Source organism: Notechis scutatus, chromosome 3, assembly GCF_049901735.1.
Source record: "Notechis scutatus isolate UNSWTSFEM ecotype Mainland chromosome 3, rNotScu1.2, whole genome shotgun sequence".
In the NCBI taxonomy this organism is placed as follows: domain Eukaryota; kingdom Metazoa; phylum Chordata; class Lepidosauria; order Squamata; family Elapidae; genus Notechis; species Notechis scutatus.
In genome coordinates, this window is record NC_142011.1 from 53,827,037 (window position 1) to 53,839,630 (window position 12,594).

Consider the following 12,594-nt stretch of genomic DNA (forward strand, 5'->3'; position numbering starts at 1 on the left):
ACTGGTTCTACAGAGGTGGACAGAACTGGTAGAAACCCACCCCTGGGTATGAATGTTTATATATGAAAGATGGAATGTATAAGAGATCCACTCAGTGTAAGCTTTAGAGGCAGAGGCATTTGTTCTGGAAAAATTCTACTTCTGCATTGGACAAATTCCAGGGTTCAGATCTTTAAGAAGACTTAGGAAGGAATTGTTTGTTTTGAAACAAAATATGGTTCCCCACATGTAATGAACCAGATGAGGCAATGCCGGAGAAATAAATAGGCATGGTAAGAGTTCCAAACTCAGACAGGCCAAACCTTGTAAAAAATTATAAAAGAGAGTCGGAAATGTGGGACATTAGACCATCGCGTACATAAAGTATTGCGTATGATAGGTATCCCATCTTGATTCTACTGGAACTCTAAGCTGGTTAGAGTTTGAGCTGGCTAGGTATGTATTCATAAGTCTATATGCGCACACTTGTATGAATGAACGAATGAATTAATGAATGAGTGAGTGAACAAAGTTCTTCATTCACAAAGAGAACAATAAAACTTTTAATTAACAGTTCTTTCTACATACATTGAATCTCTGCATAACAGCAGAGGTGGTATTCAGCAGGTTCTGACCAATTCTGGAGAACCAGTAGCGGAAATTTTGAGTAGTTTGGAGAACCTGCAATTACCACCTCTGACTGGAGATTTTACAGTATCCTTCCCTGCCATACCCACCAAGCCACACCCATAGAACCGGTAGTAAAAAAAATTGAATCCCACCACTGCATAACAGATAAATAGCATAGGACGGATTATAAAGACTGCCTACTAAGCTGTGTGAGAGCTTGACACAGAGTATGTTATATTAATCCAAACTGGATGTGAGCAAAGCCTACTTGATAGTACCTCATCTAGTTTCACTAAAATAGATGAAAGTGGCAACGACAGCTAGACAATAATATGTGGGGGTAAGGATGGGAATGATACAGTCCTAGTCAATTATTAATAGGTCATCTAGAAGTCAGGGATGCCCCACCTATAGCATGTGCCTATAAATTAAGCATGTGCAACATAGGGGATCGCAGAAGTTGTTGAATGTCCATCTGTTCCAGTCACCATGGTCAATGATAAAGGGTGACACATTGTTAATCTGTGATCCATGTAATTAGAAGTAGAATAAAATATTTTATGAATTTAGAGAGCTTAATCTATAATATAGCTGTAGTACAGATTATTTATTAATTAGATTTATATACCACCTTTTATCCTGGTGCTCCAGGAGGTAGTATTCCCTTATCCTAACAACAACCCTGTGAAGTAAGTTGGACTGACAGAGAGTGAGTTCCACAATGAGCTTCTGTGATTGAGGATGGAATTCATTCAGATTGTCCTGTGTCATATTAACTATACTGTTTTGGTTTAGACACTATACGTTGAAGAGTATAGTGAAATACTTTGCATTGTGCCTCACTGTATTATACAATACTGTACAGTTATGCAGCCTTCCTTTTTAAAACTAAAGTAGATGCCAGTCCCATTCACCCATGCACCTGTTGTATAAAAATGAAGCATTGTTGCCCCCAAAATAATATGAATGTTACAAGGTGATCTCTACATTCTTTTCTTCACTCATTAATGCACATTGAAACTCATTATTCTCTCCTGTTTTCTATAGATGGGATCCACAGTGTTGCTGCCCAATGCATGCTTCAGGTGACTATTATCACAGATGAGATGCTGACCAACAGTATCACTTTGCGGCTGGAGAACATGTCCCAAGAACGTTTCCTTTCACCACTTCTGGCTCTCTTTCTTGAAGGAGTAGCAACTGTGCTTTCTGCTCCCCGTGATCATGTTGTCCTTTTCAACATCCAGAATGACACGGATGTTCAGGCTGCCCAAATCCTGAATGTTAGTCTGTCAGTACAATTGCCTGATAGAGTCCATGGCAGCCATTACATTCCTTCAGAAGACCTCCAAGAACGACTGTACCTCAACCGGACCCTCTTGGCTGCTATTTCAGAGCAGAGGGTCTTGCCTTTTGATGATAACATTTGTTTGCGGGAACCCTGTGAGAATTATATGCGTTGTGTCTCAGTGTTGAAGTTTGACAGCTCAGCACCCTTCATTTCCTCCAACACTATACTTTTCCGTCCTATCCACCCTGTCAATGGTCTGCGTTGCCGTTGCCCATTGGGTTTTACTGGTGATTATTGTGAAACTGAGATTGATCTTTGCTACTCTAATCCATGTGGAAATAATGGACATTGCCAAAGCCGGGAAGGAGGATATACTTGTGATTGCCAAGACGGCTACACTGGTAAGTATTGATTTGAGGGGGGAAATCAGCCAAGGCAGGATCCCTCAAAAGGGAGCCCCTTAGTAATTATTGGTAGCTGTTATCTTTGTTCTTTGATAAATCCCAGTGCCATCATTCTACCTGGAATCATTGTAATTCTTTTCTCCAAGGGTGTTTTATTGTTCAAAATGACTTTTTATAATTAATTTATGCTTGTTAGGTAAGAGGGATTAGAATGCTGAAAGATAAGAGATTTCAAACTTGGAAAGAGAAAATAGAAGGGTTACTTCTATTGCCCTAACAGCTTATCCTAGCCTTTCTCAGCAACACGGTTTAGGTAACCACAGTTCCCATCATCTTTAGATAGTATCCAACACTAAGAAAAGGCAGCTGGGTGCTGCTCAGATGTAAGATTAACTGCTATAAGTTTTATGCAGGATGGCTAGTGCCCAAAACTTGTTGAAGTTGTCACCCAAAACTTCTAGAAGGCCCCCAAATCACCTGTTATTGCTATAAATCTGGGGTGTCAAACTCAAGACCCTGGGCCAGATATGGCCCAATGGGTTGCCCTGGAAATAGGAAAAGACTGGCTCGCGGTGCCTCTGCCAGCAAAAACAAAGCTCACGAGAGCCGTGCACAGACCTCCCAAGCTCTGTTTTAGCTGGCAGAGGGTTATAGGAGGCTGTTGCAGCCAAAAACGGAGCTTGGGAGCCTGTATTTGCTGGCAGAGTGCTCGGGCCACCACAGCCCCCCCAACACAAGGGATGTCATGCTGGCTATGCCCATCCAGCCTCTTGAGGTCAAACACAACCCTGATGCAGCCCTCAATGAAACTGAGTTTGATACCTCTGCTATAAATGATTTCTTATAGCTGAAGATTTGAGGGGCTAAGAACATTTTCTGCTAGGAAGTCAGTTATAATCCACAAAAGCCTGAAAGATGGCCTTTTATCCGATCCTAATCAAATTTGTTTTAGGATTCAATATAGATTAGAATCTGAGAAATATGGAAAAATGTTCCTGCAAGACATTTCTTGGGTATAGATTCCATGTGTAGTACTTCTGTTTTACAAGTCTAGTGGGACATATATACAGGTAGTCCTTGACTTAAAAACATTTAATTTCGTGACCACTCAAAATTAATACGGCACTGAAAAAAATGACTTATGTCCATTTTTCACACTTACATCTGTTGCAGCGTCCCCATGGTCACATGATGAAAATTAGGATGCTAGGCATCTGCTTCATATTTACAAGTCTAGTCTTGCAACTGGTTCATATTTATGACGGTTGCAGTGTCCTGAAGCCACGTGATTCCCTTTTGTAACTTTCTGAAAAGCAAAGTCAATGGGGAAGCCAGATTCATTTAACAACCAGGTTACTAACTTAACAACTGCAATAATTCACATAACCACTGTGGCAAGAAAAGTCGTAAAATGGGGCAAAACTCACTTAATAAATCTCTCACTTAGCAGCATAAATTTTGGGTTCAAGCGAGGACTGCCTGTCATTTATGAATTTCAGAAGTATCTTTTCTAGAAGGAATATAAGGGCATCTGTTGTTGAGTTAACTCACCCATCCCCCAACATGTATATCAGTTTTTTATCCTGGCATTAATTCTCTCCATCAAAAATGTTTTTAAAAATCTCTTCCATGCTAATCATCTGGATTGCAATCTTCACCACCTGCATGGCTTCACTCATTAAGTAATGACTTTCCCCAAGTGCTTTTCAAACCTCTTAATCAAATCTCCATCAAACCATCTTATGACCAATGGAATTTTCCTAGCATTGTCTGCTCTGAATAACTGTAGGACACCAGACCCCTAAATCCCACACTGTAGTTTGTCCTGAATTAAGTTGGATTCTGCTTTCTATTTAGCAGCCTCTAATATTAGTGGAACTAATCAGCCAACTGTTCATGTCAAAATATCACCCGATATAATCCACCGAAATATGACTGACTGTAGTGAAAACAGTCCAGAAAGTTATATATAAAATAAAAGTTAGAGTTAAGGTACTTTTAGTATAGAAAATGTGCTTATTATGTTAGGTCACTTAGGCAAATATTTATTAGGGGTAATATAAAACAAAATCTCTGCATTTGGGTAACTTGTATAGAAAAACAAAAGAATTGAAATAGACACATACCAAAACTTTATGATATACAGGTATTTTTCATGTATTTTTAAAATGATTTGCTGAGAATTTTGTATGAAAAAAGATTTTTTAATGAATTCTTATCAATTCATGTGGCATGATCTAGAACCAATTTTCATCAGTCTGCGCCAGTGATTCATTTCTGCTAAAAACTTTCCATAAGTTCATTCTTACTAAAGAATATATGGCAATGTGGAAATGCAAATTAGAAAAGTGTAGCAGGTTCTGTGTATAATCCATTTTAATACCATCAATAAAATAAATCAATTGATTGCTTTGGAATAGGAGAATGAGGCAAAGGAAGACCCAGAAGATACTCAATCTAGCTGAATCAAGGAGAATTACAAAAAAAAACATCAGAGGGTTGTGTTCATTTCATTCCCAGTTATAGAGTAGAATAGAACGGAGTAGGCTAGAGAAGTAGTACCCCTTCTTTTTAGGGCAATAAATAATGCCTGGCATCTCCTGTCCAACATACCTTGGTATTCTTTATTCTTGGCTGACAATTTTCCAATTGTTCCTTTGATCAATTACCCTGTTTCTCCAACAATACGGCCTCACCCAATAGGAAGTCCCAGCATGTTTTATAGGCATGAAATGAAATTAAGCCCCTCCCCCCAAATGAAGGCCTATATTAAAACATGCGAAATGGGGGGGAATGGTGGGGGGGGCTTGCCGTTAGGAAGTACTTTTGTTGCACACCCGGATATGGTGCTGCCTGCGTTGACCCCGATACGAAGTGCCCCACCAACGCCGAGGTCAACATCCAAGCCGTCGCCGCTCGCCCGAAGATGCAAGGTGGGGGAATTAAGTCACCCCCGAAAAGATGGCCTAGCCATTTTTTCAGGGCTCAAAAAAAAATAAGACCCGGCCTTATTATATGAGAAACACGGTACTATGGCTTTGACACAATTTTGTTAGTTTCTCTGGAAACATGAACAGGATATTGTAAATTGTAATGTATAGTTTTACTCCGGGTTAAAAACTAAAACTAAACTAAAATTTGATTGTGGACATTACAAAGTTCAGCAGCAAAGGTGTAATTTTGATAGACTAGTTAATTCATTTATCTATGGTCATTTCCCTACTCATACCCTTCCTCCCTGTCCCTTAGTTATTTTTCTAATAATAAAACATGCTTCTTTATTGTATTATTTTCTCTATGGAAGACACAGAAAGCTATTTGTTAAATAATAGCAAACTAAAATCCAGAACTACTAAAAACTATACATGATATCAATGTGGCCATTAGTGAGTTTTAGGTAGCATTCATTTCACTAATGCAATTTCCTAAATGCCATTACAACGGATACTATTGCATCCATATCACTACAGCTAATGTTAATCGAAACTCACAGAGGGCTTCAAAATTTTTAATCTTAACCAGGTACCATCACAATACTTGATACTGAAAATTATATTACAAGAATGTTAATGTTAGCAGCATATTGACTGATAATTCACGTTGCGTAGAGGGACCACTGGTGAAACAATCCATACCTTCTGTAGTCCACCTATGGTCTTAAGATTTCTTATGTTTTAGAGGAATTGGTTTTGTAGCAGTCTGTATAGATGACACAGCCTTGTGTCAGGAGGAGCATCCCCTGAAAGTTGTGTGTTTTTCATAGGCAGACTCCCTACAAAAAGGAATTCTGGTTGACGTATGTTCCAGAAAATGCAGGTCCCTGTAGCCAAATGCCCGGGAGGAAGGCTATTTCTGTGTTTAGTGCTTATGGTGAATGCTGAGGATAGAGGCTGGGAAAGAGGAGCAATGAGAGTTGGTTGCCCTGTGTAAATCTATTTCTGCTCTTTTCTCTTTTTTGGGCTGCAATATTGGCTCTCCTTGTGCAGGTAGAGGAGGAAGGGGGAAGCAGACGGCATGGTGGGGAGATGGAATAGGGGGCTTTGTCTGCTCAAGATTGGGGAGGGGCACTCTGGGAGAATAGTTGTTTCCTTGGCAACCAAAGCTGGTCACTAGGGTAAAGAATCAAAAAGAGGCTGGGAATAAATCTTCTATTCAAAAAAAGATCTTGATGAAAATGTGTGTGTACGTGTGTGCACACACACAGATATGTATGCATGGCTATGTGATACCTATAAAGGAATGAGGAATAAACTGGGGTAATGGAGATGAACAGGACGGAGAAAAGAAACCCTTTGATTAGGTAAGGGGAAAGAGCAGAAAGAATGAGAATGTGAGAAGAGAAGAAGACACAGACATATTTTTAATCATGAGTTTAGTGGAAATATATAGCTCAGTGGTGGGATTCAAAGATTTTTACCACTGGTTCGGTGGGCGTGGCTTGGTGGGCGCGCTTTACATGTGTGCACTCACTTTGCATGTGCGCATGCGCCAAACGCACACTTGGCGCAGGTGCAAAGGCGTTCCAACTCATCTGCAAGCCTGCACTCTCCCGGTCGCTTCAGTAGCTGCTGCGCAGCACTCTGCTGTGCCGCGCAAAGCAGCTGTGCTTCAAAAGCAGAGGATAAAGGTGAGTATGGGAGCCCAAGCAGGCGGGTGGGCCCAACAGCAGAGTGGCAGAGAAAACTGGTTCGGTCTCCGCTGCTCATCGGCGCTACTGGCTTGGCAGAATCAGGCCGAACCAAGTAGAATGCCACCACTGATATACCTATTAAAATGCCACGGGGACCTGAATCTTTAGAAATCTCCGTACTTTCTGTAGCCATATTTCTCGCTCCGCATTCTTCAGAGTTTGACTTCAGAACGTACAGCAATCAAAATTGTGTCACATTGCCATGACTGCCACGCACCAATTTGTAAACTTCTTGGGAGCATCTCTTAGATCAGGAGCTCTCAAACATTTCCAGGTTACAAAATCTAGAGTAAAACCAACGAGTAAATCAATCAATCAATCAATCAATCCTGGCGCCCCTGATCAAGATGCAAACTCTAATGATAGAACATTGACTGTCTTCAAACGATATTCCTCCCCCCTCTTAGACATGGAACAGTGTTTCATGAAACATGCTTAGGCTTCCATGAAACGTAGTGTGAAGAAAACATCTTTTATGTGATTCATAATCTTCCATATCATCTCAGTGTGTTAATACACTGAATATACTTCCAAGTTGGTTTGGATTTGGGCAACAGTTATGTTGGCTTGCAAGATATTCTCTAGGCTAGAGACTATAGCTTGCATGAACATACTTGGAGTAAAACTGCCTGTGGCATACTGGCCAGAATGTACAAAATTGACCTATACTGTTCATACTATCTATCTATCTATCTATCTATCTATCTATCTATCTATCTATCTATCTATTTATTTATTTATTTATTTATTTATTTATTTATTTATTTATTTATTTTATTTTTTTATTTTTTATTTATTTTTTATTTATTTATTTTTTATTTATTTTTTATTTATTTATTTTTTATTTATTTAATTTTATTTATTTGATTTGCCAATTGTTTACAAGATAATAAGTATAAGTGTATACATAGTTGTGAATACATGAAATGGGTACATATAAGAAAAATAAAGAAGAATAAGAGAAACAATAGGACAGGGACGGTAGGCACGTTGGTGCTTATGCACGCCCACTACAGACCTCTTAGGAAAGGGGTGAGGTCAATAGTAGACAGTCTAAGGTTAAAGTTTTTGGGGTTTGGGGAAGAAACTACAGAGTCGGGTAGAGTATTCCAGACATTGACCACTCTATTGCTGAAGTCATATTTCCTGCAATCAAGTTTGGTGCGGTTAACATTGAGTTTGTATCTATTGTGTGCTCTTGTGTTGTTATGGTTGAAGCTGAAGTATTCATTGACAGGTAGGACATTGCAATGTATGATTTTATATACCATGCTTAAATCAGACCGAAGGCGGCGTAATTCAAGGTTTTCTAGTTCTAGAATTTCAAGTCTGCTGGCATAAGGTATTCTACAACGAGTGGAGGAGTGGAGAACTCTTCTTGTGAAATATTTCTGGACTTTCTCAATTGTGCTAATATCAGATATGTAATGTGGGTTCCAGACTGATGAACTGTATTCGAGTATTGGTCTAGCAAAGTTTTGTATGCTCTGGTTAGTAGTGTGATATTACCAGAGAAAAAGCTACGTAGGATTAGGTTAACAAGTCTTAATGCCTTTTTGGCTATGTGTAGTTGCAGTGGGCTCTAGCACTTAGATCATTAGAGGTGAGTATTCCAAGGTCCTTTACAGAGTTTGGGTCATCAACAAGATCTTGACTATTCAGCTTGTATTTTATTTTCTGATTTTTTTTTGCCAATATGTAAGACAGAGCATTTATTTGTTGAGATTTGAAGTTGCCATTTGTTTGACCATTCTGATACATAGTCGAGATCTTTTGTGGTAGCAGTATTGTCTGTGGTATTGAACAGCTTTACATCATCAGCGAAAAAACGCAATTGCTCTTAATATGATCGCAGAGGTCATTTATGTAGAGTATGAAGAGAGTTGGTCCTAGAACACTGCCTTGGGGGACACCACTATTGACAGGTACAGGGTTTGATAGGGGCTCCCAATTTTGACCATTTGTTGTCTGTTTGCCAGGAATGCTTCTATCCAGTTATTCAGTTGTCCAGAGATACCATAGGATTTTATTTTTAGGAGTAGTTTGTCGTGTACCACTGAATCAAAGGCTTTACAGAAGTCTATGTAGATTGCGTCTATTGCTTTGCCCTGGTCGAGTTGTGTCGTCCATATGTTTTTGCAGTGTAAGAGTTGCAGATTACAGGATAGTTTTTTTCTGAAACCAAATTGTTTATTGGAGAGTAGGTTGTTTGTCTCTAAGTGGAGGATGATGGATTGGTTAATAATTGATTCCATGACTTTACAGGTGATGCAGCATAAGGAGATTGGCCTGTAATTTTCAACTAGGCTTGGGTCTCCCTTTTTGAAGATGGGGATGACTGTGGCTTGTGACCATAGGTTAGGCAAGGAGCTGGTCCTGAAAGATTTTTCAAGATTATGCTTAGAGGTTTGGCTATGGCAGTGGATAGCTTTCTTAAGAAGTAGGCACATATTCCATCCGGTCCAATAGATAGAGATGGTTTTAGATTGCGTAGTGATTTTTCGACATTGTCTTCTGTGAAATCGATATGTATTAGATCATTGTTGTTATCTGTGGTACGGCTAGGAAATACTGGGCATGATCCATTGCTGTTTACAAATACTGAGCGAAGAATGTGTTAAAGATGTTGGCTTTAATGGTGTCGTCGTTGCAGTCTTTACCGTCAGGTCCTATCAAGGGAGGATGGACCTTGAGTCTTTTAGTTTGTTGTTTACAAAATTGTAAAAAGCTCGGGTGGAATTGGTGCTTAGAAGGTTTTCCTCTTGTTTAATGTGATAATTGGTGCATTCAGTCTTTATCTGGTGGCATAAATTTTTGTATTGGTTTTTGAAATTACAAGCGTGACCAGATTTGTTTTTCCGCCAGAGTGATCTCTTTTTGGATTGAAGTTTCCTTATTGATATGGGTAATCTGCTTTTTGTTTTGTTTTGGGAGTTGTTGTTGGTACATATAGTTTGATGACTCTTTTGACTTCAAGTAAAAATATGTTGTAATGGTCTTCAACAGTATTGCATCCAGTGAATAGAGATTGCCAATCAAGGGATGAGAGATCGTTGTCTATAAGATCATAGTTGCCTTTTTGAAGTTACAATTGGGGATTACATCATTGTGGTGATTTTTGTGTGGGCGTATGTTGAGACAAAAGTCAATCATATTGTGGTCACTGCTGGAAAAGGGTTCTTTAGTTTGTATTCCGTAAATTAAATTCAAACTATTGCAGAAGATGAGATCGAGGCAGTTGTTTAGTCTAGTGTTGTTGGTTACTAGTTGTTCCAGTCCCAGATTTGTAATAGCATTGTAGAAGGTTGTGTGTATGATTTCAGTTGTACATTCATTTAGGGACCAGTCAATATGAGGTAGATTGAAATCACCAAGAAAGATAAAAGGGTATGGGCAGGATGCAGCCCATGTTAGTAATGTATTTAGCTTGTTTACATGTTCGATGTCATAATCAGGTGCTCTGTAACATAGTAAGAATCGAATTGTGATATTTAAGGATAGTTCACAGATGATGGTCTCAGGAAGAGCAAGCTCCTGGGTAACTTGGATATTTTTAGATGTAAGGACTTTTATAGAAGATAGCAACACCACCTCCTCTCTAATTTCACGATCTGATCGGTAAACATGATAGTCTCTTACTGTGGTAATGGAGTCAGGGAGAGATGCATTGAGCCATGTTTCACAGACAAATATAATGTCGAATTTAGCCATATTTAGTAGGAGGAAAAATTCAGGTATTTTATTCACGAGGCTTCTTGCATTGAGTAGTTTGCATTTAAGGCCTGTAGTAGTTGGAATTGAGGTAGTTAGGGCGTGCATGCCTAGTCTTGGGTGATGGTTGAGGTAGGGTTGTGGTTGAGGTTAAAGCCGAGTTGCGGGTTGTGTGACTTACTTTTGATACAGTCAGCATGGTAGTCAATGTACATTAACAGGAAATGTTGTATGTGTATAGATATAGTTAGGGCTGATAACTTAGTCTGCACTTTCTCCATCTTACTAAAACATGTGAAAGTTTTGCTTGACCAGAGCGATGACCAGTGGTACAGGGCATCTATGGAAATGGTCACAGTGTATAGAATATTGAGATTTGGATTTTTAAGGGGCATTAATTATGAAAAGCATAAAAAGTTTATAAATGAAATGAAAGAAAAATATATATGTGTGATTTAATGGAATGAGGTTGATTAATGTCTGTAGGAAATATCAATGCTAGTGAAGTTTTGACCGCGAATGAAACGTACAATGAAATCTATTTTGATGATAATTTGAATTTTTTTTTGTTTATTCCCCCCAACTTTGTTTGATTTTACGTTCTTATAATATTTTTAATTTTGCATGCCATCTTGAGTCCTTTTTAGTTTCTTATTAATATAATGAATTATTAATAATTATTAAGTATTAATATGTTTAATCCATGCACATGTGAAGTTCAATATGTTTGTAGTTACATTAGTGAATTATTGGTTGGGAACTGCATATATATTTTTAAAATAAAAATAATGCTTTTCTGTTGACTGAGAACCAGAATGATTTGTGGTGAATATTAGATCTGAAAATTAATGTAACAAAGAGCAATGTAGTTGTATTTGGCAAGGAAAGGGAGTAAACAATTACTGTACATGTTAAACATAAATGGTAAAAATTAGAGCAAGTAGACAAATTGAATCTTGGTGTTGTGTTTACTAAAGAAATGGAAGAAATGGATGGGGACAAAATCAATATGGGTAAATGCTGTTGCAACAGTACAGAGGTCTTGTGTAGTCTGTTGTGCTAAATGAATGTTTGTCAAAGGGGTGTAAAGGGCTGTAAAAGAGTCCTTTTGCCCAATTTGTTACATGTAAATGAGTTTTGGGTATGTCAGGGAAAACACGAAAGAGTGCTTTTATATTAGAACTGAAGGGAAGGGGGACTCAAGAAGTGTGCATAGTAAACAAAAAGTGATAGGGTCAAGACTTGTGGACTGAATACAAAAAGAATGACCAGTAGGGAAAAGTACATTGAGGTGTTTTGTTTGTATACAGTGAATGAAAGAGAACTGAATATGAAAACAAATATAAGAATGCACAGTGAATGGGTTGAAAAGAAGGGAACGACTGAGAATGAAGTTAAATGGGTGAAATCCTGAAAAATTGAGAGGTGAGTAGTTTAAAGGTTTAAGGAATAAAAGGTGATATACGGTGTGGCAAACGAGCATGATGGGAAGACGAATAGTTTGCAGAAAGGCATGGAGAAGTATAGTGAATAATGTTGGTATAAACTTGTTTTAGAAAAGTTTCCTTTTCTCAACCTTTAATTTCTTTGGTTTACTATTTCTTAGTATAGTACTTTTTAGTATTTTTATTTGGTATGAGATTATATCATCTCTTTACCACCACCACAATTCTGTGAGGTAATTTCTGCTGAGGGCTCGATTGGCCTACAGTCACACACTAGGCTTCCACAGCTGAGGATGGACCCAAAGGGCCCAACCCCTGAAATTTCTGTGCCACACTAGTTCGCTCCTTATTCCTTTGCTGTGTGTTCTGCATAATGTTGCTTACTGTGAAAAAGAAGAGAGGATAGGAATGTATATTCTATGGTAAGTTGGAATTCCATAGAAA

The 12,594-nt window shown here is 38.5% G+C and overlaps 1 protein-coding gene across 6 annotated transcripts in view; it reads left to right on the top strand.

Moving 5' to 3' along the window:
• Positions 1 to 12,594, top strand: part of CELSR2 (cadherin EGF LAG seven-pass G-type receptor 2) — a 118,947-nt gene that overhangs the window by 41,585 nt on the left and 64,768 nt on the right. For all 6 annotated transcript variants that reach the window (XM_087959953.1, XM_087959951.1, XM_087959952.1 and 3 more), the window contains exon 2: positions 1,657 to 2,301. In XM_087959953.1, the coding sequence (XP_087816079.1) occupies positions 1,657 to 2,301 (645 nt within the window). The remainder of the gene's footprint in view (positions 1 to 1,656; positions 2,302 to 12,594) is intronic.